This window comes from Hippopotamus amphibius, chromosome 1 (assembly GCF_030028045.1).
Source record: "Hippopotamus amphibius kiboko isolate mHipAmp2 chromosome 1, mHipAmp2.hap2, whole genome shotgun sequence".
In the NCBI taxonomy this organism is placed as follows: Eukaryota; Metazoa; Chordata; class Mammalia; order Artiodactyla; family Hippopotamidae; genus Hippopotamus; species Hippopotamus amphibius.
In genome coordinates this window covers 50644814-50672049 of record NC_080186.1, presented here as the reverse complement: position 1 = coordinate 50672049, position 27236 = coordinate 50644814, and the positions used below count along the sequence as shown (strand labels likewise).

The 27236-nt window shown below is 33.7% G+C and overlaps 1 protein-coding gene and 1 pseudogene across 3 annotated transcripts in view; one reads left to right on the top strand and one right to left on the bottom strand.

The window, feature by feature from the left end:
• Nucleotides 1-754: 754 nt before the first annotated feature.
• HOOK1 (hook microtubule tethering protein 1) overlaps nucleotides 755-27236 on the bottom strand; it is a 65198-nt gene continuing 38716 nt past the window's right edge. For 2 of the 3 annotated variants that reach the window (XM_057712615.1, XM_057712607.1), the window contains 13 exons: nucleotides 26051-26191; nucleotides 24831-25032; nucleotides 23919-24029; nucleotides 18197-18284; nucleotides 18052-18112; nucleotides 16254-16394; nucleotides 14358-14451; nucleotides 12620-12654; nucleotides 11990-12072; nucleotides 11301-11401; nucleotides 8428-8529; nucleotides 6503-6571; nucleotides 755-4381 (listed from right to left, as the gene is read on the bottom strand). In XM_057712615.1, coding sequence (XP_057568598.1) covers nucleotides 4211-4381; nucleotides 6503-6571; nucleotides 8428-8529; nucleotides 11301-11401; nucleotides 11990-12072; nucleotides 12620-12654; nucleotides 14358-14451; nucleotides 16254-16394; nucleotides 18052-18112; nucleotides 18197-18284; nucleotides 23919-24029; nucleotides 24831-25032; nucleotides 26051-26191 — 1399 coding nt within the window. In that variant the 3' untranslated portion in view covers nucleotides 755-4210. The remainder of the gene's footprint in view (nucleotides 4382-6502; nucleotides 6572-8427; nucleotides 8530-11300; nucleotides 11402-11989; nucleotides 12073-12619; nucleotides 12655-14357; nucleotides 14452-16253; nucleotides 16395-18051; nucleotides 18113-18196; nucleotides 18285-23918; nucleotides 24030-24830; nucleotides 25033-26050; nucleotides 26192-27236) is intronic. The other variant, XM_057712614.1, reaches the window with a different exon arrangement.
• LOC130858508 (60S ribosomal protein L37a-like) lies at nucleotides 24187-24453 on the top strand (annotated as a pseudogene).

The following is a 27236-nucleotide window of genomic DNA, read 5'->3' as shown; positions in this document are numbered from 1 at the left end:
TGCATTATCTGACATTAACTTCATTCATGTGATTAAATATTTATTGAGCATCCATTAACATGAACAGAGCTAAACCTAAGATATGTTCCAAGAACATGAAACACCTGCACTTTTCTAAAAATTTCACAACTCATTTTGAAAAACCTGTATATGATTCAGAAATAAATAGGATGCTGAAAGAAAATAACCTCCAAGTAAAGTAGCTTTAAAAATTCCTTAAGTAAGAGAAATCTGGGCTGGAAGTCCACAGCTGATATGACTAAATGGTGATTTCCTGAAATCACCTGACATCCAAGTGCCTTATTGTTCCACTATCCCTGAGGGTTGCCCTCAGGCACACGGCATTCCAGATGGGGAGAGGGAAGAGCTAGGGAAAGCATGCCCATGCTTTTAATAGGTACCTGTCAATATTATTCACGTCTCTTTGGCCAGAACATGGATAAATGGCCCCACCTAGTTACAAGGGAATCTGACAAGTAATTAATCTAACTCCCCATGGTAAATCTAACAAGCTAAAGAATGGGGTTTTGTTGCTAAAGGAAGAAGGGGAGAATGGATATGAAAGGATAAGTTGCAGTCTTTGCCAAAAAACAAACAAAAAAACCCAGAAGTATTCTGGATTACATAATGCAAATTGGAAATATAAACGAGCACACCAAAAAAAACACTTTCATACATCTTATCATACACACACACACAAATCAAATGAAGAACAAAATTAGAACTAAATTAATGAAATTTTTTTCTGTACCAATCTAAATATTTAAGTCCTTTATTTAAAGCAGCAAATAAACGTGCACTTGTACCCACTAAAAATTCATCATATCAGACAGAATCAGAAAGTTTATTTACTTAAAACATTTGACAACTATTGTGTTGTTATTGGACAATCATTTATTTAAAATAATATCCTAAATACTTACAAAAATAAATCAAGTATTGCTTCTATTTTTCAAGTGTCAAAGTCTTTGCCATAGAAAATAGAAAGTACCTTTTATAAACTAAAAATTACATTTAAGCTCCATCAGGTTTAATAACCGCACACGATCTTTTATGTTTGTGCTTTACAAATTTCCAAACTACTTCTCCGTAAGGTACAGGTTCACAATAAGAATGTATGCATACAACCATATACACACATTTTTACACAGGAATGTTTCTCATTAAATATACATATAGAGAACCTAACACAGATAGTACCGTGGCCTAAAAGCTACCCCACTGGGCCACATGTGCCACTATATAGCAACAGGTGTAGATGTAGAAGCATTATTTGACATTCAAATTAGCATTCCAGTTATAAAAGACAATGACATCTGAGTAAGGGATACTCAGTTTAAGAATTAATGTCTTATCTAGAAACATTAATCTATATTAAGTTATTAGTTCAACAGCCTTATTCACTGAAAAAATAGAAGGAATTTCAAATATTTCACAATACATTAAGTTAAGCTGTGGATAAATACTGTCATATGTATACACACTTTTATTTTAAAAAGGTAAAGCAATATTAATCTTAGAGCAAAGACTCGAAATTAGAGATCATTCCCAAATTGGTCTGTGGTTTTACTTTACAATCACTGGGACATTCAATTCCTTATCAAATAGATAAATGCTGAATTTGTCTTCCCTGGTATATGCACTCAAGCTGCACAGCACAGATATGTATAAATCATAGTTCAAGATGAATATTTATAATGCTTTACCACCCACAGGGTGTCAATCTCACTACATTAACCAGATGTGGAAAAGACTCTCACTTCTGATCAGTTCCTGAATTTCCATGTGAGTAATCACAATAATACAGAACTTTAAATTACATTAGTAATTTATTGGTATAAATACATATTGAGCATTTTAAATTCTATCAACTAGAAAAGTGATAAATCACAAAATTTGCTTTTTTCTATTTAGGAAAAAGAATCTAGCCTTACATCCTTATTCATAAACATAGCATGAATTATTCAGAAATTTCAAATATAATTGAAAATTTATAAGCAATTGAACTGTGAAAATACTAATTTATTGAAATTGATTTTTACAATACATTTCATTAAAAGGGAGCTTGAAGAGCTTGTGAATCTCAATTACAAGCAAATAGTAGACACCAAAGGAGCAGATGTCTTACATTGACCAAAATGTACCAAAATGCTATAATATTTAGAAAATTTTAATTAGCATGCTAAAATATTTTCAAAGGCTTATTTCACTTCACTAAAAGTCACAGGCAAGCAGAGACTACAATAATATAGGAAAATGCAACCCAACAATATAATTGCACCAGTAAAGAACATCAAAATCTAAGAGGTAGTCAAAAGAAGTAACCCTGAAAAAACAAAATATCCTGACAGATGCTCCCTAATCTCAGAGACCCAAATATAGTATGAAATTCTTATATTTTCAGTGATTAGAAAACATTTATTAGTATAGAATCTAAAAACCAAGTATCTAAATGAATAACACTGTAAATAGAACATTACTCATATTTGCAAAAAGAAAAGGCTAAGAATAAAATCTGGAACAGATGTCTATAGCCTGCAGGCCAAATCTGGCCTACTGCCAGTTTTGGCAAAGTTTTACTGAAGTATAACCACACCCATTTATTTACATATTGTGTATGGCTACTGCTTTTATATTTACCGCGGAGTCGAGTACTTGAGATCGATTATATGGCCCACAAAACCTAAAATACTTACTATCTGTCCCTTTACAGGAAGCTCGCTGACCCCTGGTCTAGATATGTGCCGATAAGTATGCAGTTCTGAATAGCACTGGAAAGATTAACTCTGAATGTCACAACATAAGGTATTCAACTATAAGGAATGTACGATGCTAGTTACATCACAATTCAATTCCTTTTCATATCTGAAATCATCCTAACATTTTCCTTTTTTTAATTTTTGTGGTCTAACATCAATGAGTATTTCCAAGTTACTGTATAAAAAAATTTAGTACTGTACTGTCCAAAAAAATTTAGTACTGTACTATTTCTGCAATGATGGAAGTACTTTATATCTGTACTGTCCAGTACTGTAGCCACTAGCCACATGTGGCTATTGAGCATTTGAAATGTGGACCTAGTGCAACCAAGGACCTTAATTTTTAATTTTAATTAATTTAAATTGCTACATGTGACTTTTGGCTATATTACTGAAAGCACAGATTTAACTCAACTAAATTAAAATTCCAAAGTGTGACTTAAAAATGACCCAAAATAACAGAGTAACAGCATTGAAAAAAAGAACTTTGGGTAAAAAATGAACTGAATACCATAAACTCAGCCCACGACAGATTCCCTAATTAATTCCTTAATTAAGCAAGATAAAACTGATTCCAAATTGTTCCTCTACTTCACTATTTATTTTCAGTGAAGAGGCAAAACTACTAACACATCTTTTTCTTAGAAGAAACCCTGATAATTTTATGCTTAAAAGCAATAATAATTGTAATCTTCATTAATTGCATTAAAATTATGTGGGCATTTCACAGAAAGTATGTTTTTTAGCTTGCTTCCCATCAGAAAGTCATCTCGCAAAAGTCACTTCATTTCTATACCCTTAACATTGCAACCATGCTGTACAGAAGCCTTTGTTTATAGTAGGCACATATGAGAACTATGACCTCTTCTAAATCTGCAAAATTTCCAGCTAGTCACTTCTACTATGGAGAAGTCATTTTAACAGTCAAATCTTCCAAATATTATATCTTCCATTACATGATAAAATAAACCCATTCAACGACAGAATTAAGAGGACACAGGTAACGCCTGTGTATATCAAGTCAAAAAATATAACTCTTGTATAGTTCTCCATGTGCCTACCTCATGACTATTTTTACATGTACCCAAACAATAAAATAGATGTATTTTTAGATTTTAGATATTACTGATTAAACATTGCAAATCAGTTACTGGTACAACTGAAAACATTAAACTAAAATATACAAGGTCAATTTGAAATAATATAATACTCTCAGACAAATAAATTTGAGATTTTTGCCTGTTATCATAGCTGCCAATTATTCACACGTGTTCCCTCAGATAGCTAATTCCATATTCTGTTTTCAGAATCAGCTGGCAAGACTAATTTTATGCATTTTGATTTTAAAATAGCTGATATCCAGAATCACACACTTTTTTTCCAACCTGGTAGGTTCGTTGAAAAATACAAAATATTTTAAGGGCACTTCTGTTTATGTGTTCTTTTGCAGTTTAATCAGATGTCGTAGCAGGAACTTTAACAGAGAGATTTCTTCTGGTGCTGGTGATGTGCCGCTGCTGTGCTAGGAAAGACCGGGCAGGAGCACAAGCCCCCGTGTCTTTGTAAGCACCACTGCCGCTCACGAGTCTAGACTCCATCCCTAGTTTCTGGAATGCCAGACTCTGAACAAAAATAAACAAATAACATGACTATGCAGAGTTTGCAAAGTGCGTTCCACATATACAAAGTCATTTAATCCTCAAAACAATTCTATAAAGCTCGTGTTCTCCTCATTTTTACAGAAAAAAGTAAGGGCTCAGAAGTTACACTGCACATGATAATGCTAGTAAGAAAGGAGAAAACAATGGCATAAAACACCGTTTCTCTATTTTAACCCATTAAATTTGAAATCACTAAAAACAGTAGCTTAAAATAATGTTTTAGAATTAAGCTTAATTATAACAGTTAAAAAAGTCCCAAGAAAAATTTTTGTGTTGGGGCCATTACTCCAGCCATTATGAGTAGATATAGCATAAGAGAAAGCTTAGATCAATGGTTCTTGAAGTGTGGTCTCTGGATTAACATTTGCACAACTGGGAATTTAAAAGTGCAAATTATACCTGTGGATTCTACCCAAACCTAGTGAATAAGAAGCTCTGCAGGTAAGTCCAATAGTTTGTGTTTTAACAAGTCTTCTGATGCATGCTAAAGTTTGAAAACCACAGAATAGTTCAAATTTACTACGGTCTAGCTATATATATATATCGATACATCACAAATTATTATAGTTGTGGCTGTTGGGTTTCCTACTAAGGGAAGAATCACATAACATGATTTTACTGAACTTAGCTTCACCAGCAACTAGTACAATAGACAAGAATATTGTAAATGCTGAAAAAACACAGGTTGAAAAATGATTAAATAATGCATTATTTGGCTCTAATATCTTTGATGTATGTATCAAGAAGCTACAGGAGAACAAGGAAAATAACACATTGTCCCTGATCTTCACTAGGATGGCTAACCCACGAAGGAAGGTTCTGGGGACACCTCACGCAATTTCCTTCAAAGCCTTGCTAAATTAAGCCAGACTTTACCAAATAGAGAAGGGAGGGAAAGAACACAGACAAAAGGATGATGACATGAGAGAAAAAGGCATGTTTGAGGAAGGAGAACCAGTTATACATGGTGAAGCACAGGCTTCACATGTGGAGAGTCTATAAACTGACATTCTCTCATACTAAATAAATGGCAGCTAGGGTAGATAATGGCTGTGTTATTATCTGGGCTAGCTGATTAGAATACTCAAAAGAACCATATACATCAAGAAATGCTACTCTTGAAAACATCCCGCCATGCTAAGGATGACAAAATAAAATACATTTCAAATTATTTTATACTATTTTCTCCATGTTAGGACAAATAGACAATTCTTTGTTTTTTTTTTTATTTTCAGAACTTTTTTTTTTTTTTTTAATTTTTTGGGGGGTACACCAAGTTCAATCATCTGTTTTTATACACATATCCCCGTATTCCCTCCCTTCCTTGACTCCCCCCTCCTCACGTCCCCCCCACCCTCCCCACCCCAGTCCTCTAGGGCATCTTCCATCCTCGAGTTGGACTCCCTTTGTTATACAACTTCCCACTGACTATCTATTTTACAGTTGGTAGTATATATATGCAAATAGACAATTCTTAAAGAGCAGTATCTGGATAGAAAAAAAAAAAAAACAACAGCAAAGGATACACTGAGAGGCTTTAGGGATGTTAAAATACGAGGGTGAGTCAAAAATTATCCACACTCCGGTTATATTAAAACTTCTGTAATTCTATAGCCAGAGTGCGGATAATTTTTGACTAACCCTCGTATATGCTGAGTACTAGAAGCACTTGATTTTGCATTATACAGATATTTGTACTTCTACAGAAACCCTTTATGAAGCACAAATTAAATGTTTTAGCTCAAATAAAGCAATTTTAAAAATGTTTAGGAACTGTATGAGTGCTTCATGTGCACTGACTTAAAGGCTGGTGAGTCATGAAATCAATTTAGTGGTTTTGAAAAAGTCAAAATCAACTAAAAACATTAAAATACAAAGTAAATTTGGATTATGACAAACATTAAAAACAAAACAAAACAAGAATACAACAGAAAACACCTGAGTGCAATGTACACAGGCTATACATAAACATGAACATGTACTAATTTGTGGCATAAAGTATATTTCCTTCTGTGGTTCATGGTCAAAATCTTTGACAAACACTGTTCTAAACATCCATTCACTGGCGAAATTTCAACTCACCTTATTATACCAGGCAGAAACGATGAGTTTTTCTTCATAGTCACGGAATTTTGCTACTTTACATTCGCTCTGGAAAAAGATATAAGGACTATTAAAATCCCAGAAATAAACCCAAATTACTGAAAATGAAATACTTTTGTCACTGTGCTCGTGATCAAGAGAATGTGAAGAATGCACTGTGAGGCACAGAAGTATACACAGCGTGAAGCTAATTCATGGGAGATACACGCCCAACACCTTCAGGAAAGAATAAGATTGTGACTAGTAAATCTTTATTTTAGGAAGTTTACTGGTAGAACAGATATTAAATAAGAAACAAGAAATAGTGATTTTTATGCTATTGTCCCCTGTATCTAGAGGAAAAAGTAACAACTGGCTTAGATGACAAAACAGAGCTGCACCTGCAGAGTCAAAACTAAGGAGAAAAAGGATGTAGGGAAAAATGCCTCAGAAAACCCTTTAAAATTTCCTGTAAAGCTTAGCACAAATTTCTCTCTCTCAGTCCTCGGTGACTGTATACTAGACTGCCCGGGGCTCTATCTGCGTGCCACCCTAGACACTGACGTTCATTTCTTAATTTAATACAGCTGATTTTGTATCTAAAACATTTGAATGTTCCTACAGCAAGATGCTCATGATACGAAAAGCATACAGGAAACGAAGGAGGTAAGATGCCCTTCTTCTGTCTCACATCCACTCCAGGCAGAGACTGCCTGAGAAGGATGCAGAGAGAATAACCTCTGCTATAACATTAGTTTTCTTCTTTTTACTTTTGCATTGTGTGTACAGATAAATAGACACAAATTAAAGGCCTGTATGCTGTGACAACTGAAGATTTTCCTCAGAGCCCTCTCCTAGAGGCACCGCTTTGTCATCACACTTGTTAGGGAGCTACATTTCAAGTATCAACACTGGTGTGCCTTCTCACTGGCTTTCACCAGGAAGTGACTAATCAATGCAACTTAGAGTTCTGAGATTACTCAGTTCGAGTCCCATTATTTTACAGAGGAGGAGACTGAGGACCAGAGAGGAGGGGTGATAACTTTAAGACAAGTTAACAGTAAAGCTGTAAGCTTGGCTTCTGATTTATGTGATACTTAATGCTGGTGGTACAGAGATATAGGATACAGCCTCTGCCCTCAAGACACTCTGACACATGCCAGAAAGAAAAATGCTACTGTGGGATGAATTCATGAGTTCAAAGTACACAGAGTCACTATAAAGAGATGACTAACTTTGCCCAAGATATACAAGGAGAGCTTTATAAAAGAGGAGATATTGAAGCTGGATCCTGAAGAATGAATAGTATTTCTTCAGAGAGATACCTCTATCCAGTGCTTTTTACAATGCTTGACATGGCCTGGACAAGCACTTACAGCAAGTGCGCTATAAGGCTGGTGTGTACTCTGGTTATTAAAGTCTTTGAGGCTTTAAATAATTTCCACCACAGTCTCTATCTACTGGCTCAGAAATAATATGAAAATGGTAAATGAATATATAATGTATTTCCCTGAAACATAACCTTCCTAGTTGACTTATAAGGAGAAGAAAAGTGAAGAAGAATCTGGTTAACTGAGTACAGTATCTTTTTAAAAAGATGAGCTTTGTTTCTTTTTTTCATGAACTCTCATCCACATAATTTTAAAAGGAGCCTGGCCGCAGGACTCTACCAGAAAGAAGGGCTAGCTACACGACTGGCTGTCAGAGGGAGAGACATACAGTGCCGCAGGGTACATAAACGTGCAGAGGCCCAGCTTGTGGGCTAGTGAGATGCTCTGTAATAAGCATCATGAGTGCTAAAACATGATACTCCCAACTTCTAAAGTCTTGTGAAACTTGATAATTAATGGCAAATATTGACAGCAGTTAATTAACAGGACTACACAGAATAATTAAGAGGAGAGGTATGAATATGGAAGTTTTACCTCCAGAATCTCAATTCTTCTCTCTTTCTCTGCCAACTGCTTTCTAAGTAGCATTATTTCAGCTGATGCTGGATTTAATTTGGGATCTAAAGTTTTTATTACCTGTTTAAAGGAAAAAAACCAAATCTCTTATGTTTACTTTACCTTGTCAAATACTGAAATAAGAACACAGTGCATAAAATCTGTGTAAAGTGGAACATTATCCAGAAGGTGATCCAGGCGCTAACTATAGCTTGTTTTACATTCTAATTTGAGTAACAAAAGTAACATTCTATAGCCTAGAAATGGTATAAAAATTCAGTACAATAATGGGAAGATACATGTCCTCATATCAAATTTCCTTCTCCAGGCTCAGTACTCAGAAATAGTTACTAAGCCTTAACAAACTTTGAGCACTGAGGTCTTGAAATAACCCCTTTCTACCTTTATCTGACTTGAATCAGATAAATTTTTTTTAAATTTAATTAAAATGAATTCAATAATTATATGGGAACTTGCTGACTATACAAAGTAAGAGTAACTAACACACCAAAAAATTCTTAGCAACAACCTTTTTTACTACCATTATCTAGTTAAATGTAATTCAATATATAAGATCAATATAATAGACAATGATGATTTTGTCTGCAAAATCTAGAATAGTCAATCATATCTCTGTAAATTACTAAAAGTTGAGTAGAAACAAAATTTGATCAGAATATTGTTCAGAGACAGAGCTAAACTATGTAGTCAGCAGTACAGTAGGAAATCAGCTTAGAAATATTAGGTATAAATTACAAGCAAAAACAGGTTTCTAATAATAAGGTCATCTGTATGACCTAATTACAAATCTACTTTAAAAGATTTAAAATTTAATGACTCAAGAAAATTTCATCTATGCTTACAGAGGTAAAGAAAAAGACTAGAAGGTAATATTCCGAAAAATTACTGAGGTTCATTCAAAACAATTTACTGAGTGCTGGATGTGGCAGGCACTGAGGCAGATGGGGCTACAGCAGTTTACCAGAGTCAGGGCACCTCCCTTTATGAAGTATACATTATAAAAGCAGACATGTTAGTGTTTAAATTATAATTTAATTACAAAGAACACATAATAATTTGTTGCCTCTAAGTGGTAAAAAGTATGGTTGTGACTTTGTTGTATTTTCTGAGCTTTCTATCATGTACATATGTTACTATTTTAACCTCTTCCCTGAAATATTTTAAGGGTAAAAATTGAAATCATGTGTACCAAAAAAGCAACTATTTTTAAAATGATAACATTGGATGATGGCAGGAATGTAGTATTCACTGTCATTGCTCTGTCTAGTTATAATACTTTTAGAATATCATTCAGAAATACATGTCAAGCATCTTAAAAACGTTCTTATCCTCTGACTCAATAATTTTGTTTGATGCATTAACCTAGGAACAAGATTAATAAACAAAAAACGAGGTAAACTTTCTGTATAAATATGTTGCCTGTAGCCTTATTTCTAGGAGCAAAAAAGAAAAAGACACAGAAACAAACTATTTCCAACAACAGGATGTTGACTAAGTAAACAATTGATATATCCACTCAACGGAGAGAACATTACGTAGCCACTCTTTCATTTTGCAGTCTGTGCCATACACGAGTGTACTGCTTGCTGCTGTATTCCCAGCGCTTGGCATCACAAGCACTTGATGAATATTAAACTGCGTTTAATGTAACACAAAGACATTCAAAATACAAACCATATGATCAAAATCACGTGATAACAATCATACAAATTGGGTGTGTGTGCACATTATGGTAAACAATCACGAAGATAATAGGCAGTGAAAAAAATGCACTGTTAAGGAAATATACCAAAGGTTAACAGCAGTTGTCTCTGGGAACCATTCAATAAGTTTTCTACTGAGCATTTATACTTTTGTAACAGAGACACTGAACTGTGGCAGACTGCCTGGATGTTTAGCAAGTCTGCCTCCCTAGACGTTGGGTGCAACCACCTGCCTGAGTTCTGCCCACTGAAATGAGAGGGAAGTGGTTTATGCCTCCTCCATTACCTCTCTCCCATGCAGTCTTGGCTGTCTTCTCTCATCTATAGTTGGACAATGTCAAGTGAACCTGAGGACCCCATACTGAAGAAGCCTGAACCTCCGTCAGCTTGGGACTCTGAATGATTGCATAGAGTAGAACCCCTCCCCCACTGATGACTGGATTTTGTGTGATCAAGAAGTAAACGTCTATCTTATTAAGCCTTAATATCTTGGGGTTTACTACCTATTGCTGCAGGTACTATTTACACCTTCATAAATATAAAACTTAAACATAAAAAGGAAGACATTAGCAGTATTTTAAGGCTCTGTCATAAAATTCTCTTATTTAGTAAACAGAAAAGGGCACGTTAACATTCTCTTAGAATACTTACAGTTAATTAGGAAAATATATTCATGGAAATAAAAGACTATGAGCACAGTACTTACGATATTTAAGAAAAAGTATGAAATAAGGAAAAGAATAACTAGTCTGGTGAACATTAGATTAGTCTCTAATACAGACTTAATGCTAAAACAATTTAAATGAGTTTTCAAAGCTCTATTTTCACAAAGGCAAATGTTCATTGTAAGAGCTAAAGATTACGTTCCTTATAGCAGTCATTTTCTTTAATGAGGTCACTACAATCAACATATAAATTGTCCCCATGAAGCCATGTGTAGTTTTATCTGATGCTGCTGAGCGAGAGGGCAAGAACATGAAGACTGAGGTGGAGATGCACCAAGAACCTGACTGGCAAGGTAGGGCAGTAGGGAGCAAAGCAACGTGACATAGCTCCAAGAAGACGTGGGACAGGCCTAACTAGAACCCGAGTCACAAAGACTAAATCCCTGAAATATAAGCCACTCACATTTCTTGCTTTCTCTAAGTACATTTTGTATCTTTCCTCCATTGCTTTCATATCTTCATCTTTCTTCTGAAGAGCAGCTTCAAGTTCACTGATCTTTTGTACTATTATTGAAAAGAAAATGAAAAGACCAATTTAAGACACTTCCTCCTCACATAACAAAATTATATTTATTTTCTAAAGATTGATAAGTGAGAATGTAGAAGAGAAACATTTTATTTCTTCTTTGTAGTGAATTCTTACCTAAAACTTTTGAACTATAACCAATACATCCCCAATCATTGTGTATTATTTTTTCTTAAAAAATAATCTGCTTGAGTTATTTTTCTCCTTTCTATCAAGTATTTCAGTGAGCAAATACACCTTACAATGTAAGCACAACCATCACAAAATAAAGCATTCTTTCTACATTTGAAGTTTATTTCAATGATTACAAATTATTTTATTTATACTTCCATAGTATTAATTCTATTATAGTTTACATTTGATACTCCTATATATCAATCAGTTCATTTTATTAGATTTACCTTTTTTAAAGATATGATCATTACTTAAATCACTAAAAATTATTATGATTCTTAGTTGCAATGTATGTATTTATGCACTACCCGAAGACTTAACATACACAGTTCTTGTATCCTTCAACTAAAAAAGGCAAGTCTTTAAAGTCTGATCCAGGTTTTTACACCTACCATTCTGGTTTACATCTGGCTGGAGGTCTTCAATGAGCTCTTGTTTCTTCTGTAGTTCTTCATGGACCTCTGTTAGTTTTTCCCTAAGTAGTGGAAAGAGCATGGAGCTTTGGAGCCAAACAGACCTAAGAATGAAAACTGGTTTCTGCCACACAACATTTGTGGACTGTGGGCAAGTCACTTTCTGATCCTTAGTTTCCTCATCTGTGAAATGGGAATAATACCTGCCAAATATTCTAGGGGTTGGTTGTGAGGATGTAAACTGCCTGACACATTGTGGGTGCCAAAAATTTTACAGTTTTCCCCTTGCCACCCTTGCTTCCTAAGAGAGTTAAAGTAAATATTTTATAGGTTAAACATCCCACATTTCCACATAATCCAGTTGTGATAGCTATCTGCTTTATAAACTCCTCAAATTACACTAGGGATTGAAAAATGTAGGAGTCTGTGATCATGAGCAGGCAGGCTGACCCTTTTACCATGTTTTTCTTTTCACTTTTGGTGGCAGTGGTGAATATTCAATTGGCATCAGGATTTTTGCTTTTAATAAAATCAGAAGAGGATAGTAACTTTAGAAGCTTTTAAAATCCTTCCCCTCTCATATTAGAAATGAATATCAGTTTTACTTACATATGAGCTTCCAACTTCTGCTTTAGTTTGCTGGACTATAAAAATCAGAAAAAGTTGCTGTAAGATAACTATGGTGACAAAGATAAGTTTTCCAGACATCAAAATCTCTTTACCTCCTTTTGAAAGTGTACTATATAAAATTACAAATATTTAAAATATTTGTATTTATAATAACATACTTTTGAAAACAGAAAATTTTAGGTATATTTTTACTCCAAAGAAGAAAGGGAAAAGAGAACAGGAAATTAAATTAGGAAGTGTAAGTACAATAGCAGAAATAAAAATGCTTCATATTTTTGAATACAATGAAAATAAAATTTGAACTTGAAGAAAAATAGCAAATACAAGCTGAATGTGATATATTGAGGAGTATCAAACATTTAAACTCCTAAAGAATAATCCATCTAAAATACAAATTTTAAGATTTTAGAACTTCACTGAAGAATAGAGTTACAGGACGAAAATAATTATCTCTATAATTAAACTTTATCATTACAATTCAAGCACTTTTAATATTAATATCAAAATGAAGCAACTGGATTTTGTTAAAAAATAAAATTTAAAACACAAAATTTCTTCTTTAAAAGGACAGGAATTTAGATTGCAACAGTAAGTAGTTCTGTATCATCTACCAAATAGTTTGAAGAGCTTAAAATATATAATCTGAAATGTATTTTGGACAATAATTTTTTTAAAAAGATAAAATTTAATATGTTTGAAACACTGCAATCCAAAATACTACCCCCAAATGATTCCATTTTTAAAATATTTTCTAATGTGGCTTAAAAAATTGGTATTAGAGAGGTTACAATACCGTATATATGCACATATGAGATGCCGCCATGCATGAGACGATTTCTATTTTCCAAGCCCCCAGGGAAAAAAGAGAAAATCATATAAAGTATATAAAAGACAGAAAGGAAACAACCCTTTCAATCTTGCTTTTCATCTCTTTATTTACTCTCCTTCCATAGTTTTCTCCCCCATCAATACAGGTGTAGTCACCTAACATTCTATCCAATCAGGATCTATCTAACATATATCTAGCCCTATCTTTTTGTTGTTGTTGTTCTGGTTAAATACATTCCTCCCTCAATTATTACTTCTTTTCCTCCCTATATATAGAGATCAAACTATATAAACATTGCTAGGTCTATTCAGATTTAGGCTCTTTGATCTTTCTAAAGTCCTCTTATCTCTGCCCTCACAATTATTTGCCATGAAAAACCATTAGAAACGGCAAGGCCATGAATCTGTATGAAAGCGGGGAAGAAACGAGGGGTGATGTACTTCAAGACTGCTTTAAGATTTCTGTCCTTTGGAGGCTGATGTGACCTACTTCTTGAATGCTTGTTGGCAGAAATCACTTTCTCATTCCCTCTTTTCCTCAATTCTGACTGCAGATTACTCTCATTAGGGTTTTTCTCAGGCCAGTCTTATAGGGATCCCAGAAGAACTGTGAATGCTTCAATTGTAGCATGCTACCAATCAGAAATTGCCATGAACTTAAGGGTAGCTGTTGAAGTAGGACACATAGAAATCACCTTCCAATCGACACGATCAGTTTATAGGCTCCAAGTTGGCAAAACCACTGCATCTGTTATGCAGATATATACGGTATTTAAGGGCACCCCCAATGGTAAGGGTAACACTTTTAAATACAAGATTAATTTGGACATCAGGATCTATTACAGAGAGTCCATAACAACAGAATTACCACAACTTTTAAGTTACTTACACTTTCTCCTTCAGACTTGGAGCCTTGTTCTTGCAAAGACTTCTGGAGGTCCTCAATCTGCTGCTGCAGTTCTCGAATTCGCTCTTTGCTCAGCCTTTTGTAAGATGAATCACACATGTTTATTTGTACTGAAAGTCAAAGTAGTTAAGGATCTATAAAGGTGCATTTATGCAATTTAACTCATAACGTATGCACTTAACAGCAACAGCCAAAGCTGAACAACTGTCTGTAGCTAGGTATGATATATGGTATAGTAGGCTGCTTTCAAGGAAATATTCTTTTAAAGAGGACATTTTTATCCTAAAAGCATATATGCCCATATTTAAAGATTTAAGGTACTTAATGAGTCAGTGGCAAAAGCATAACATTTCTGCACTGTACTCACTGGTATAAAAATGAGAAAACTAACTCAGTTTTCCTTCAGTTGTATTTTTAATGAATGGAAATTAGGTTTCCATTTCTTGTTTCAGATTTCACACAGCACTGGGAGAAGAGCAAGGTCACCATTTTCCAACAATTTGTTCATGACTTTTATTTAAAGAGATTAGCACTAGTAACTAGTATGGCTTTTAAACCTGGCAAAATCTCATTCTTTAAAGATGGGTGGGATGGGGGTGGGGTGGGAGGGAGGTCCACTAGGGAGGGGAGATATATGTATACGTATAGCTGATTCACTTTGTTGTAAAGCAGAAACTAACACAACATTGTAAAGCAATTATACTCCAATAAAAAAACAAAAAAACAAAAAAACAAAACACCTTGCTTAATCATTACTTCTACTTAAGTTACCAGCGAGAGTTACTGCCTGACTTCCTCTCTTCATATATATGACACAACACACCTGCTCATTATAATACCCCATTTTTCCAATGTTAGTTATCACATAATAATTATCTATTCACATGTCTATCCTCCTATATTAACAGCTGAAACTTAGTATCTCCAGTGCTGATATTGAACTGTATAAAACAGCAATATCTAATGGTCTCTTCAGAAAGCTAAAATGTTATTTTTCTTTTAACCACAGCTGATAAAATAGTACACATACAAGTTGAGAGAAAAGGTTCAACTGTCTTTAAAATTCCTGGTGGTCTCTAAGATCTGATAAAGGTCAAATAAATCCAAATACCTTTACTGTCAGTATGTTACTTAAAGAGGCAGGTTAGCAAAGTGGTTAAGAGCACAGACTCTGAAGTCAGACTGACAGAGGGTTCAAATGCAGGATCCAGAACTTACTAGCTGTGTAACTTTGGGCAAGTTAAACCTTGCATCTCAGTTTCCTTGTCCATAAAAAGAGATAATTGTAGTTACTATTTCATAGAGTTATTGTGAGAATTTACTTCATTGAGTTAATATCAAGAAGTGCTTAGAAAAGTGGCTGGCACTAGTAAGCACCACATAAATGTTACTTTTTAAAATATAATTTTTGAGCACTTCGTTGGTATCAGATAAGTACACCATTTGCTTTAAACGCATTATCTGTAATCTTCATAACAACCTGCAAATAGGTGTCATTTCCAATGTATAGCTGAGGTCACTAAGTGTGAATTTAAGTAACTTGCCCAGCTTAAGTAGAGGTGGGATTCAAATTTGACTCCACCATCTATGTACCATCTATGTACCAGGCTCCAGCTGAAAACCAGACCGTCATTTATTCATGTGTTAATTTTTTTGTCATTTGTGAAGACATCTAAATGAAATTTAAGACTAAGCAACATGCTTTAACAAAGTCTGCTAAAAATAATGGGTAGTGAGACACAAAAAAGCAAAAATTAAAACTTCCGCAAATCCTAATTATTTGAACTACAATGAAATCTTCCACTTCTGCAAATCAAGATTCTGTGGTCAGGTAATTAGATCACTATGGCTACCAACTAGTAAGGAGTGTGTAGTCACCTCTGCTCAGTTTCCAATTCATTCATCTTGCGGTGTTTCTGTTCCAGCTGCTCCTTAAGTTCTTCAATACGTTCGTTCTCAGTACCTTCCTGCTGTAATCGAAGCATCTTATTTTCATGTTGGAGTCGAATAAACACCTCCCTGATGTTAAAAAGCAATTAAAAATTTTTTTAAGTGTTAGAGTTCTTAAAATTCTTTACATTTTAAAAAAGAAAATTCCTATCCACTCGATAGTTGTTGTTTTGCAATGTTACCAAAGCTTTTGCAAGTTTTGAAGAAAAAACTGTACATTGTAGGACTATGCCTCAAAAAACAAATAGTAAATTTTTAAAGGTACAGGTATAAGATTATATTATATATCATTAAATGTTTATTATGTAAATCTCTAAGAGAGGATATGAATTATTTTACTTTGATAATTTAGAAACTGTTTACACTAAAGGTAATGTGTAGCACATCCTTAGAAAACACATAAATAAAAAGTGATAGATTTAAGAAACTACAGTTTGCCTAAAATTTTTAAATATGCTTTTATGATTATGACAGTCATTTGACTGTCTCTAGACATTTTGTTTTTAGAAAAAATTTTTATTAAGGGTTTACATACATATGTTTTTAAAAATGCAAATGATAGGACTGGTATTAAATGAAAATGTAATGCTTCCTGCCTACTGCCCTCCTAAATTCCATTCCCCAACAACAACTAATTTCAATTAATCACAATATTTGTTCTTCTGAATACCAGTACCATCACTTTAAAACATGGCTATTTTTAAATGATTAATATCACTGGATATTACTAACTAAAAAGTGTGAGTTAGTTTCCAGCCCAGCATGTAAGGAGCTCTATCTTAACAGCAAAAAAACTGAACAAATTGAAAATCAACAACTTTATAAACATTATGCAAAGTGAAAGAAGTCACTCACAAAAGGCCACATATTATATGATCCCATGTATACGAAATGTCCAGAATAAGCAAATCCATAGAGACAAAGAGCAGATAATTGGTTGCCTGGAGCCGGCAATGGAAGGGAGGCAGGAATGGGGAATGACTGCTAATAGGTACAGGGTATCTTTTGCAGAGGCTGAAAATGTTCTAAAATTAGATAGTGAAGGTGGTTATACAACTCTTTGATTATACTAAAACCCACTGAACTGTATATTTGTAAATGGGTGAATTATATCTAAATAAAGCTGTTTAAATAAAGAGTAGAATTTGAAGTAATTCATAAATAAAACTGTTGCCACAAAAGGGAAAAGAAAATTTTATACCAGATTAGTCAAATACCTAGAAGTAAACATAGCAGTAAAATAGTCAAATAAAAGTTAGGCCAAAAGGAACCTCTAAAATTTGTATTTTATTTAACTCCAGTTTAATCCTCCTGTAGTCGATAGCTCTCTTCTATTTTTTTCACCAGTGTGGATTTGAATACTAAGTATTAAAAAGGTTTTCCACAAAGTTTAAAAAAAGGAAATTCCTGTCCACTCAAGGGCTGTCATTTTAAAGTATTACCAACAAGTTTAAGGATAGAAAAATAAGCTCAACACAATAAAGCCTATATTATAAAAACTAGAATATATTCAGCTAGTAAGTGAAGTTTTATCTCTGGTAAATTTTTAAACTGCCATAGTAGCAATAACAATCTGATTTAGAAAGTATAAGCACATGAGACAAAGTAATTTTCAAGCTCTATGACTCATAAAATGGAAAATATTAAAGGCTTAGAAATTTAGAAAAAGAAGAAATCACATTTTCAATATTAAAAATGGGTTATCAATTGATAAAAACAAATTTACCTATATTCCACTGGCATAATCTCAGCAGCAAGATTCTCATAACTTTTTGTAGCAGATGCATCTAAACAACATCAACAACAAAAAAACAGATTAACATTTCAGTATATCTACCCTTAAAAAAACTTCTAAATGCAACAAAATTCACCTGTTTGGTTTAGGTGATCCTGCTGTACCTGTGAACATCGAAGCTCTTCATTTGTTTCTTTTAGAGTATCACGCTGTTCTATTAGTCTCTAAAAAAGAATTGTTTTCATAAGCAAAATATTTAATTCTGCCCATATGCAATGTAATTTATGATTAAAATAATTTATCTTAATTTGATAATTGTTCCTCAGTTAAAAATGACAATATTTTAGTTTTAGTGCTAAGGGGTAATTACCTCTTGTATAAATCACATAAATAATAGACTTTATACAACACAAAGCTTGTGATTTTCCCCATTAGATAGTTTATCTTTGAACGAAATGAATGTAATTGTGCAACAGAGTACAAATATGGAACTGTAGAGTAATAAATGTATATGGACTTTGGAGGCAAACAGATTGTGCCTTGAATTCAGTTTCATTATTTCCAGCTATACTATCTAAGGCAAGTTATTGACTCTTTGGCTTTAGATCTTTATCATCGAAATGGGAATACTGACTCAAGCCCCTGCAAAGGTGTTCTGAGTAGCAAATGAGGTAAAGTTTGTCTAATATCTAGAATATACTCTGGTGTGTAAGAGATGCTGGAGACTTGTTTCCTTCTATTACTCTAAGTAGCATACTGGAATTATGAATTTGGGGAAAAACACTTTCCTAGGGATAGCATGCTAGGACTTCACATCATTGGCTATTTTATTTTACAGCTGACAGCGAATGACAAATTTCTACATTCTGTACAAAAGGCTCATGTTTAAATGATTTTCCCTGAACTTGAAAAGTACTTTAACATAAAAACATATTTTAAATAGTTATATTTTGAATCAGTAAATAAAACCCTACTTAGTCCATTATGTGGTACAATCAACCTAACAGTAACTTGGAAACTGATTCCAAAGGTCCTTAGGCCAGAGTGCACAGATGCCCTGGGGATCTCTGAACACTATAAACTATAACTACAGTCAGGCATGAGGACCCTTATAAATCTGTTCCTTCATAAATGCAATGCAAACACTAGCTAATTTGTCAAAATCAACTTTTCCAGAACTCTGAAGATTAACCAAAGGTCTGTCATGATCTGAGGAGCGCTTGTTAAAGAAAATCTGCTAAATCTCAGAATGGTAAGCTTTTTGTTCTTTTAACTATCCTTAATACTATCACCCTCTCCACAACTTTGAAGTAGCCTTAAAAACCAGCAGCCTTTCAATCTCTGTAGCTTTGTTTTTGTTTTCTGTTTTGTTCTGGCCGCACTGCCTGGCTTGCGGGATCTTAGTTCCTCAACGAGGGATCAAACTTGGGCCCATGCCAGCGAAAGCACCGAGTCTTAACCACTGTACCGCCAGGGAATTCCCTCTCAATTTCTGTAGTTTTGGAAAGCAGCAGCTTAACCACCACCAGAATGGGCAGACTGGATATGAAACTCCTCCTAAAAAGGCCCACGCTTAGAGAACTGTCACTATTTGGTTTATTAGCATCCTGGAGAAGTCCCAGTCATATTTTTCATTATTTGAGCTGCTTTGGTACTTGCTGGGCAGGAAAATCCCTATTTCCAAGGCATTTGTCAGAAACTATCATTAGCAATTGTTTTCACTACAGCTGCTGGAGGCTGTGATGCCATTAGGGCTAACAAGAGCCTTGCCAAAAACTTACAAGGAAGAGCTGAGAAAGAAGAAATCCGTAGAGGACTTGGAAAGTTCTGACACATTCCTGGAGATCCAGGAGGCCAACTATATACAGAGCTGTGTGCATGCCTAGAAAAGCCCTGAGAGGGCCCCAGTGTCTCAGCTCTGGGTAATCTTGAGGTCCTGTGCAAACAGGAAATAAAGGCAAAGGCAGAGTTTTAAACTGCCTAAGAATTGAAGACGTTTTCCAAAACACACACTGAGTCCTTTGGCAAAGGCTGGGAGAGTTACTGGTTCAAGACATCTATAGAAATATGTGACTAATCATTAACTGATCTCAGTAGTAACTGAGGAGAGAATTCAGTGGCTGCACATTACAAAGAAGACTCTCTAGAATTAGTCCAAAAGAGTCACTACAAAAACCATCAACAACAACAAACTCTGAGGTTGAAGGAAAATCTGGGTTTCCATACTTGAAATATTACATTATTTTAAAGGTTATATTTTCAACAAAAATATGAAACATGCAAAGAAACAGGATGGTCCCAATGTGGGGGAAAAAAAAGCTTAACAGAAAAGTCAATGAGATGACCCTAGTTGGGCAGACACACTAGTAGACTTTGAGCTAAAACTTAAAAAGCAGGAAAAATTTCTCAGCTTATTCTATGTGGTTGATACCTTGATACCAAAACCGGGCAATGACATCAAAAGAGAACTACCAACCAACATCTCTTATAATATAGATGGGAAAATACTCACCAAAATACTAGCAAATTGAATCTAGCAATAAATAAAAAGGATCATACCCTATGAACAAGTGGAATTTACCTCAAGAACGCAAACTGATTTAATATCAAAAAATCAATGTAATACACCACCTTAATATAATAAAATACAAAAATCACAGGTCATCTCACTGGCCCAGAAAAAGCAGGTGACAAAATCCAAAAACATTTCAGGATAAAAACATGCAACAAACTAGGAATAAAAGGAAACTTCTTTAACCTGATAGAGGGCATCTACAAACATAACCCACAGCTAATAACATACATATTGATGAAAGGATGAATGCTTTCTCCCTAATATCAGAAGCAAGAGAAGGATATCCACCCTTGTCATTTCTATTCAACAAAATACTGGAGGTTCTAGCCAGGACAATTTGACAAGAAAAAGAAATAAAAGGCATTCAGATTGCAAAGGCAGAAGTAAAACTATCTGTATTTGTTTATGTCCTGATCTATATAGAAAATCCTAAAGAATCCACTAAAAACTATTAGAAATACTAAGTGAATCCAACAAAGATGCAAAATAGAAGATCAAAGTTGAAAAATCAATTGTATTTCTATACATTAGCACTGAAAAATCCAAACATGAAATTGAGAAAATAATTTCATTGATAATGGTAACAAAAAGAATAAAATACTCAGGAATAAAGTTTTGAAAGGTGCAAGTCTTGTACAATGAAAACTACAAAGCATTGTTGAAAGAAGCTAAAGACCTAAATAAATGGAATGTTATCCCACATTCATGGATCAGAAAGTTAATGCTATTCAGGTGGCCAGATTTCCAAACTGATCAACAGATTCAGGCAATCTCTATCAATATCTCAATCTGGCTGTTTTGCAGGAACTGATAATCTGATCCTAAGAGTCATAAGAAATGCTGGGGACCCAGAATAACCAAAACAATAGCTTTAAAAAGAACAAAGCTGGAGAACTCATACTTTCCAATTTCAAAACTTACTACAAAGCTACAGTAATCATGAAGATGTGGTACTAGGATAAAGCTAGACATACAGATCAATGACAAAGAATTAAAAGTCCAGAAATAAAGTCTTATATTTATGGCCAAATGATTTTTTTTTACTTAAAAAATTAATAGACTTTTTTGCAGAAAAATTTAACAGGAAGTACAAACTTCCCATATGTTCCCCCATCCTTCCCCCACTCCTCAATTTCCCCTATTATTAACATCTTGCCTTAGTGTGGTTACTTGTAAGAACTGATGGGCCAATAATGATACATTATTATTAACTAAAGGACATAATTTACATTAGGGTTCATTCTTTCTGTTTCACTTTTATGAGTTTTGACAAAGGTATAATATAATCCATCATTAGAGTATCATGGTCAATTGATTTTTAACAAGGGTACCAAGACAATTCAATGGGGGAAAGAACAGTCTTGTAAACAAATGTTGCTGGGACAATTGAATATCCACACACAAAAGAACAGAGTTAGAAACCTATCTCACACCACATAAAAAATTAATTCAAAATTGATCACAGAGTAAATATAAGAGCTAAAACTATAAAACTCTTAAAAAGAAAACAGGAATAAACCTTTACAACCTTAAGGTTACTCAGTGGTTTCACAGAAACACCACTAAAAAGGCACAAAGCGAAAAATAGGTAACTTTGACATCATCAAATAAAAAAATTATTCTGCTGCAAAAAAATACCATCAAAAAAATGAGAAGACAACCCACAAAATGGGAGAAAATATTTGCAAATCATGTATCTGCCAAGGGACTTATATCCAGAATATATAAAGAACTATTAGAGCCTGAAATTAAAAGATCAAATGACAAAACATGGGCAAAGAACTTGAAGAGATATTTCTTAAAGATAATTAGAAATGGCCAATAAGTACTTGAAAAGATGGCTCAATATCATTAGTCATTAGGGAAATACAAATCAAAACCATAATGATATACTACTTCATACCCACTAGGACAGCCAAAATTAAAATTTAATATGCTTAGTCAAGGATGTGGAGAAACTGGAATCTTCACATATTGCTGGTGAGAATGAAAAATGGTTCATCCACTTTAGAAAAGTCTGGTAGTTATTTATTTTTTTTAATATATTTATTTATTTATTTATTTAATTTATTTATTTATTTATTGGCTGTGTTGGGTAAGTCTGGTAGTTCTTAAAAAGGTTAAACATAGTTACCTATGGACCCAGCAATACTATTCCTAGGTATATACTCAAGAAATGAAGGAATTCCCTGGTGGTCCAGTGGTTGAGAATTCATCTTGCAAAGCAGGGAACACTGGTTCGATCCCTGGTTGGGAAACTAAGATCCTACGTGTCTCGGGGCAACTAAGCCTGTGTGCCACCCAACTAGAGAGACCATGTGCCACAACTACAGCGCCCACACGCTCTGGAGCCCTCAGGCCACAACTAGAGAGAAGTCCACAGACTGGAACGAAGATCCCACACGCCTCAACAAAAGATTCCACGTGCCACAACAAAGACCCGACACAGCCAAAAAGTAAATAAATAAATATAAAAAAAAAAAAGAAATGAAAACATATGTCTACATAGAAACTTGTAAATAAATGTTCATAACCACATTATTCATTTAATAGGTAAAAAGTGGAAACGACCCCATGTCCATAAACTGATGAACAGATAAATAAAATGTGGTATATCCATACAATGGATTATTATTCAGCAATAAAAATGAATGCAGTACTAACACATGCTATAACATGGTTGAACCTTGAAAGCATTATGCTAAATGAAGGAATCCAGTCACAAAACCCACAAAGTTTATGATTATATATTCTGGACAGACTAGGCAAATCTACAGAGACAGCAAGTAGATTAATGGTTGTTAAGGCTGGGGGAAGGTGGGCCAGAATGTAGAGTAACTGCTAATGGGCACAGGGTCTCTTTTTGGCATGATGACACTGTTCTAAAATTTGATTGTGATGATGGTTTCACAACTCTGTGAATACACTAAACACCACTGAATTATACCTTTGAAATGGGTGAAGTTTATGGTATGTAAATTATATCCTAATAAAGCTGTTAAAAAATTGTATATATGGCCCTTGCTCTCAAGGGGCTGACAGTCTAGAGCTGGAAAATATGCAATGATACATGACCTTGGCTCTGTGACTTCATCTTCCCATATGAAGGAAACTTACAAAACTGCATAAAGAATTTCTACAAGATTTTCTTTTATATCACTAATTTCAATTTGGACAAATATAGAAGAGCTGATTACATCACTTCCATTCTTAAAACAGCAAGGACAGTGTTAAAAACTAAAACAAGACATACACATTATGTATCAATTATATTTATGTTTACCTCTTTTTCCTTAAGTAAAGCTTCATGTTTTTCTTCAAGCCGCTTCATTTCAAATGCTAGCGTGTCCGCCCTTTTGGATTCAGAGGAAAGTTTAACGTGAAGATCCTGAACCTTTTATCAGAAACAAAAGTAAAAACTAAGAGTATATAATATTGATAGCTTTTCAAAGTTCAGTAAATGAGAAACTGGAAATAAAATTTATATTAAGATTACAGTCTAATTCTAAATATTTGTGGACTCTCTGGGCTTGGACCTAGGTTGCAGAGACATGGCCAAACACACCAAGAAGGTTGAAATTGTGATTAAACACAGGACCTGTTATGATGCCTCTCTCAGAAAAATGGTGAAGAAAATTGAAAACAGCCAGCATGCCAAGTACACTTGCTCCTTCTGTGGCAAAACCAAGATGAAGAAATGATCTGTGGGCATCTGACACTGTGGTTCCTGCATGAAAATGGTAGCTGGTGGTGCCTGAACCTATAACACCACTTCTGCCATCATAGTAAAGTCTGCCATCAGAAGACTGAAGAATTGAAGGACCAGTAAAGCAACCACTATTTGAAATGTTGCTATCCTACAATAAATGGGTTAGTTTATGTAAAAAAAAAAATTGTGGAAATGGCATGTAGATAAGAAGAATTAACATAAGTTTTAAAATACACAAATAATAATTTAGCAAAAAAAAAAAATCAGCTTCCTATCCTGTTTATCTAGGTTGTCTGATAAACAACAAAAGAGTATTTTAGGTTATAACTCCATTCTCTAGGCATTTAACACTGGTTACTAATAAAACAATAAAAATGTCCAAAAGATAGAGAAGCTCAGAAGCCAATAAAAGTGTAAAAGACCTAGATAACTCGAAGTTGAACTCTTTCAATTTTACTGATTTAAAAAATTAAGATATTTTCTTACCTGTCTCTTGTATGTTTCTAATTGTGTACGTGCTGCATTTGCCTTCTTTAATTCTTCTTCTAAGCTGACTGTATTATGCATATACATCATGTTTGTTTCTTGTAAGGTTTTCACCTGCTTGCGAAGGTCATTCAGATCTTGTAGCTTCTGACGATATATCTCGACTGTTGACTCCAGTTTATTTGCTTTATCAGAAGTAGCCCTATAATAACAAAGACTAAACATTACTGTGTAAAAACTAGTAAATGCACATAACAATGTTATGCTAGCTATAAAATGAGTCTTCCAAATGAACTATCAATTGGGTTAAAAACAAAAATGAGAGGGACAGAGAAAAGAAATCATAAATTTTGTGAGAACTTTGGAGACAGACTCAGGCCTAAAACTGTCTAAAAAGTTCAACCCTTCTGTTATAAAGTCATCAAAATACAAATGCTTCAAATCTGACACACAATTATCAAACTATTTTATATATCAGAAAATGTATAAAAAAGAATAGTTTTATAAATATAATGGAACAATTCTGAGCTGCTCTGTAGCTTACAGGCCATTGTGCTTTGTGCATAATATTTAATGTAGTTTTGTTCTAAGTATTTGATATACTAAGGAAGTTGACTTAACTTATAATTTGTTTAGCAAAGTACTTTCCTTTAGAGTTGCGCTTACCTGATGACTGGGCTGGAGCAAAATAAATAAATAAACCAAATCACTTAAATATCACATGGAAGTTCAAATTAATGGTTATAAAGATTTTGTTTTAAAAGGACATTAAGACTGTGCAAGAACTGGCTAATTAAGAAAATTTAACAGAAAATACAAAAATCATGTGGATAGACTCCTTGCTTCAGTAACATTTCACAAGCAAAAGCTAAATATACATTTTAAATTGTCAAAGACTATAAGAGAACCTGGGATAACCGTGCAATAAATGCTAGGATTCTTATCTATATTTATCTATATTTTATCAAATGTCAAAATATGGTTTGTGATGGCATTTCCTTAGACAAACATTTCCTAAGATATACTAGTAAGCACAAGAAGGTCAACTATCACATAACTATCAACAAGCATAAAAGAAGTAAAGACTAGGAGCCTGGATAGAAACTGATCAATACTTGATACACAGAGATAACTCTAAGAATCCCTGATTAAAACATGCAATATTAAAATGGGTAAGTAATAACTTAGAAGTGAGACAATTATATTTAGATATGCCATACCTAAGAACGTCTATTTCATCTTTCAGGGCCCTTGTTTCCTCAGCAAGACTAGTCAATTCATCATTCCTATGTTGAAATTCAATTAATTGTTTTTCAAGTTCTTCACAGTGAACACGGTAATCATCTTTTGCAGCTTCGAGCCTTGCATAAAGAAAACAAGTATTTATAATGTAAGTTCCATTATTTGTTTTATTACTGAGACATAAGCTTAGCAAAACTTACTTCTAAAATGGGGTGGCATGAATTGGGAGATTGGGATTGCCATATATACATTCTAATAAGAAAAAAATATCAAGTTGTACACTTTAAACATATGCAGTTTATTGTATGTCAATTACATCTCAATAAAAGTTCTTAAAAAATAAAATAAAATAAAATGTTTTTTTGGATTCCACATTCAAAAGAAGAAAAACTAAAGGAATGAGATACTTATGAGCTCTTGGTTTTGAAATAGATTTGAGAAGCAATGTTCTGATTTTCATTTTTACTTCTAAAACATTGAGCTTGGTTTTCTAGTTCAAACAGGAATTTTAATTTCAAAGATGAAGAGAAAACATATAAAGTTATCTAAAAATATACATAGCATGTAAAGTGGTAAAATATTAACTCCAAGCACAGACTAGGATAAAGAATACATACTTCAAAGCCTAGAGCAACCACAAAAACTAAAACAATACCGTGATTAAAATACTAAAAAATTATTTGATCAACTGAGCAAAAAAGAAAAATAAACACAAGAACAGATATGACAAATGAAAAATAGAGAATTGATAGACCTAAACACAACCATATCAAAAATTACACAAAAGGCAAATGAACTAAACATACAAATTAAAAAAGCAGAGACTATCAGAAAGGTTCTGATATAAAATAGAAAGAATATAATTAATGTTTCAAGAAACATTTTAAATATAAAGACACAATATATTAAAAGTAAAAAGATGAAAAAGAAGTATCATGCAAAAAATCAGCAAAGAAAGCTGGGGTGATTATATTAGCATCCAAAAAAATTTTTAAGACAAAAAGTATTACCAAAGATAAAGAGAAATAATTCATCATTATAAAAGGGTCAATATATCAGAAAGACATATCATAAAGGTATATATAGTAAAAACAGAATTTTAAAACTGATAAAGCAAAAACTGACAGAATCAGAGATCCACAAATGCATAATTATTGTTGAAAA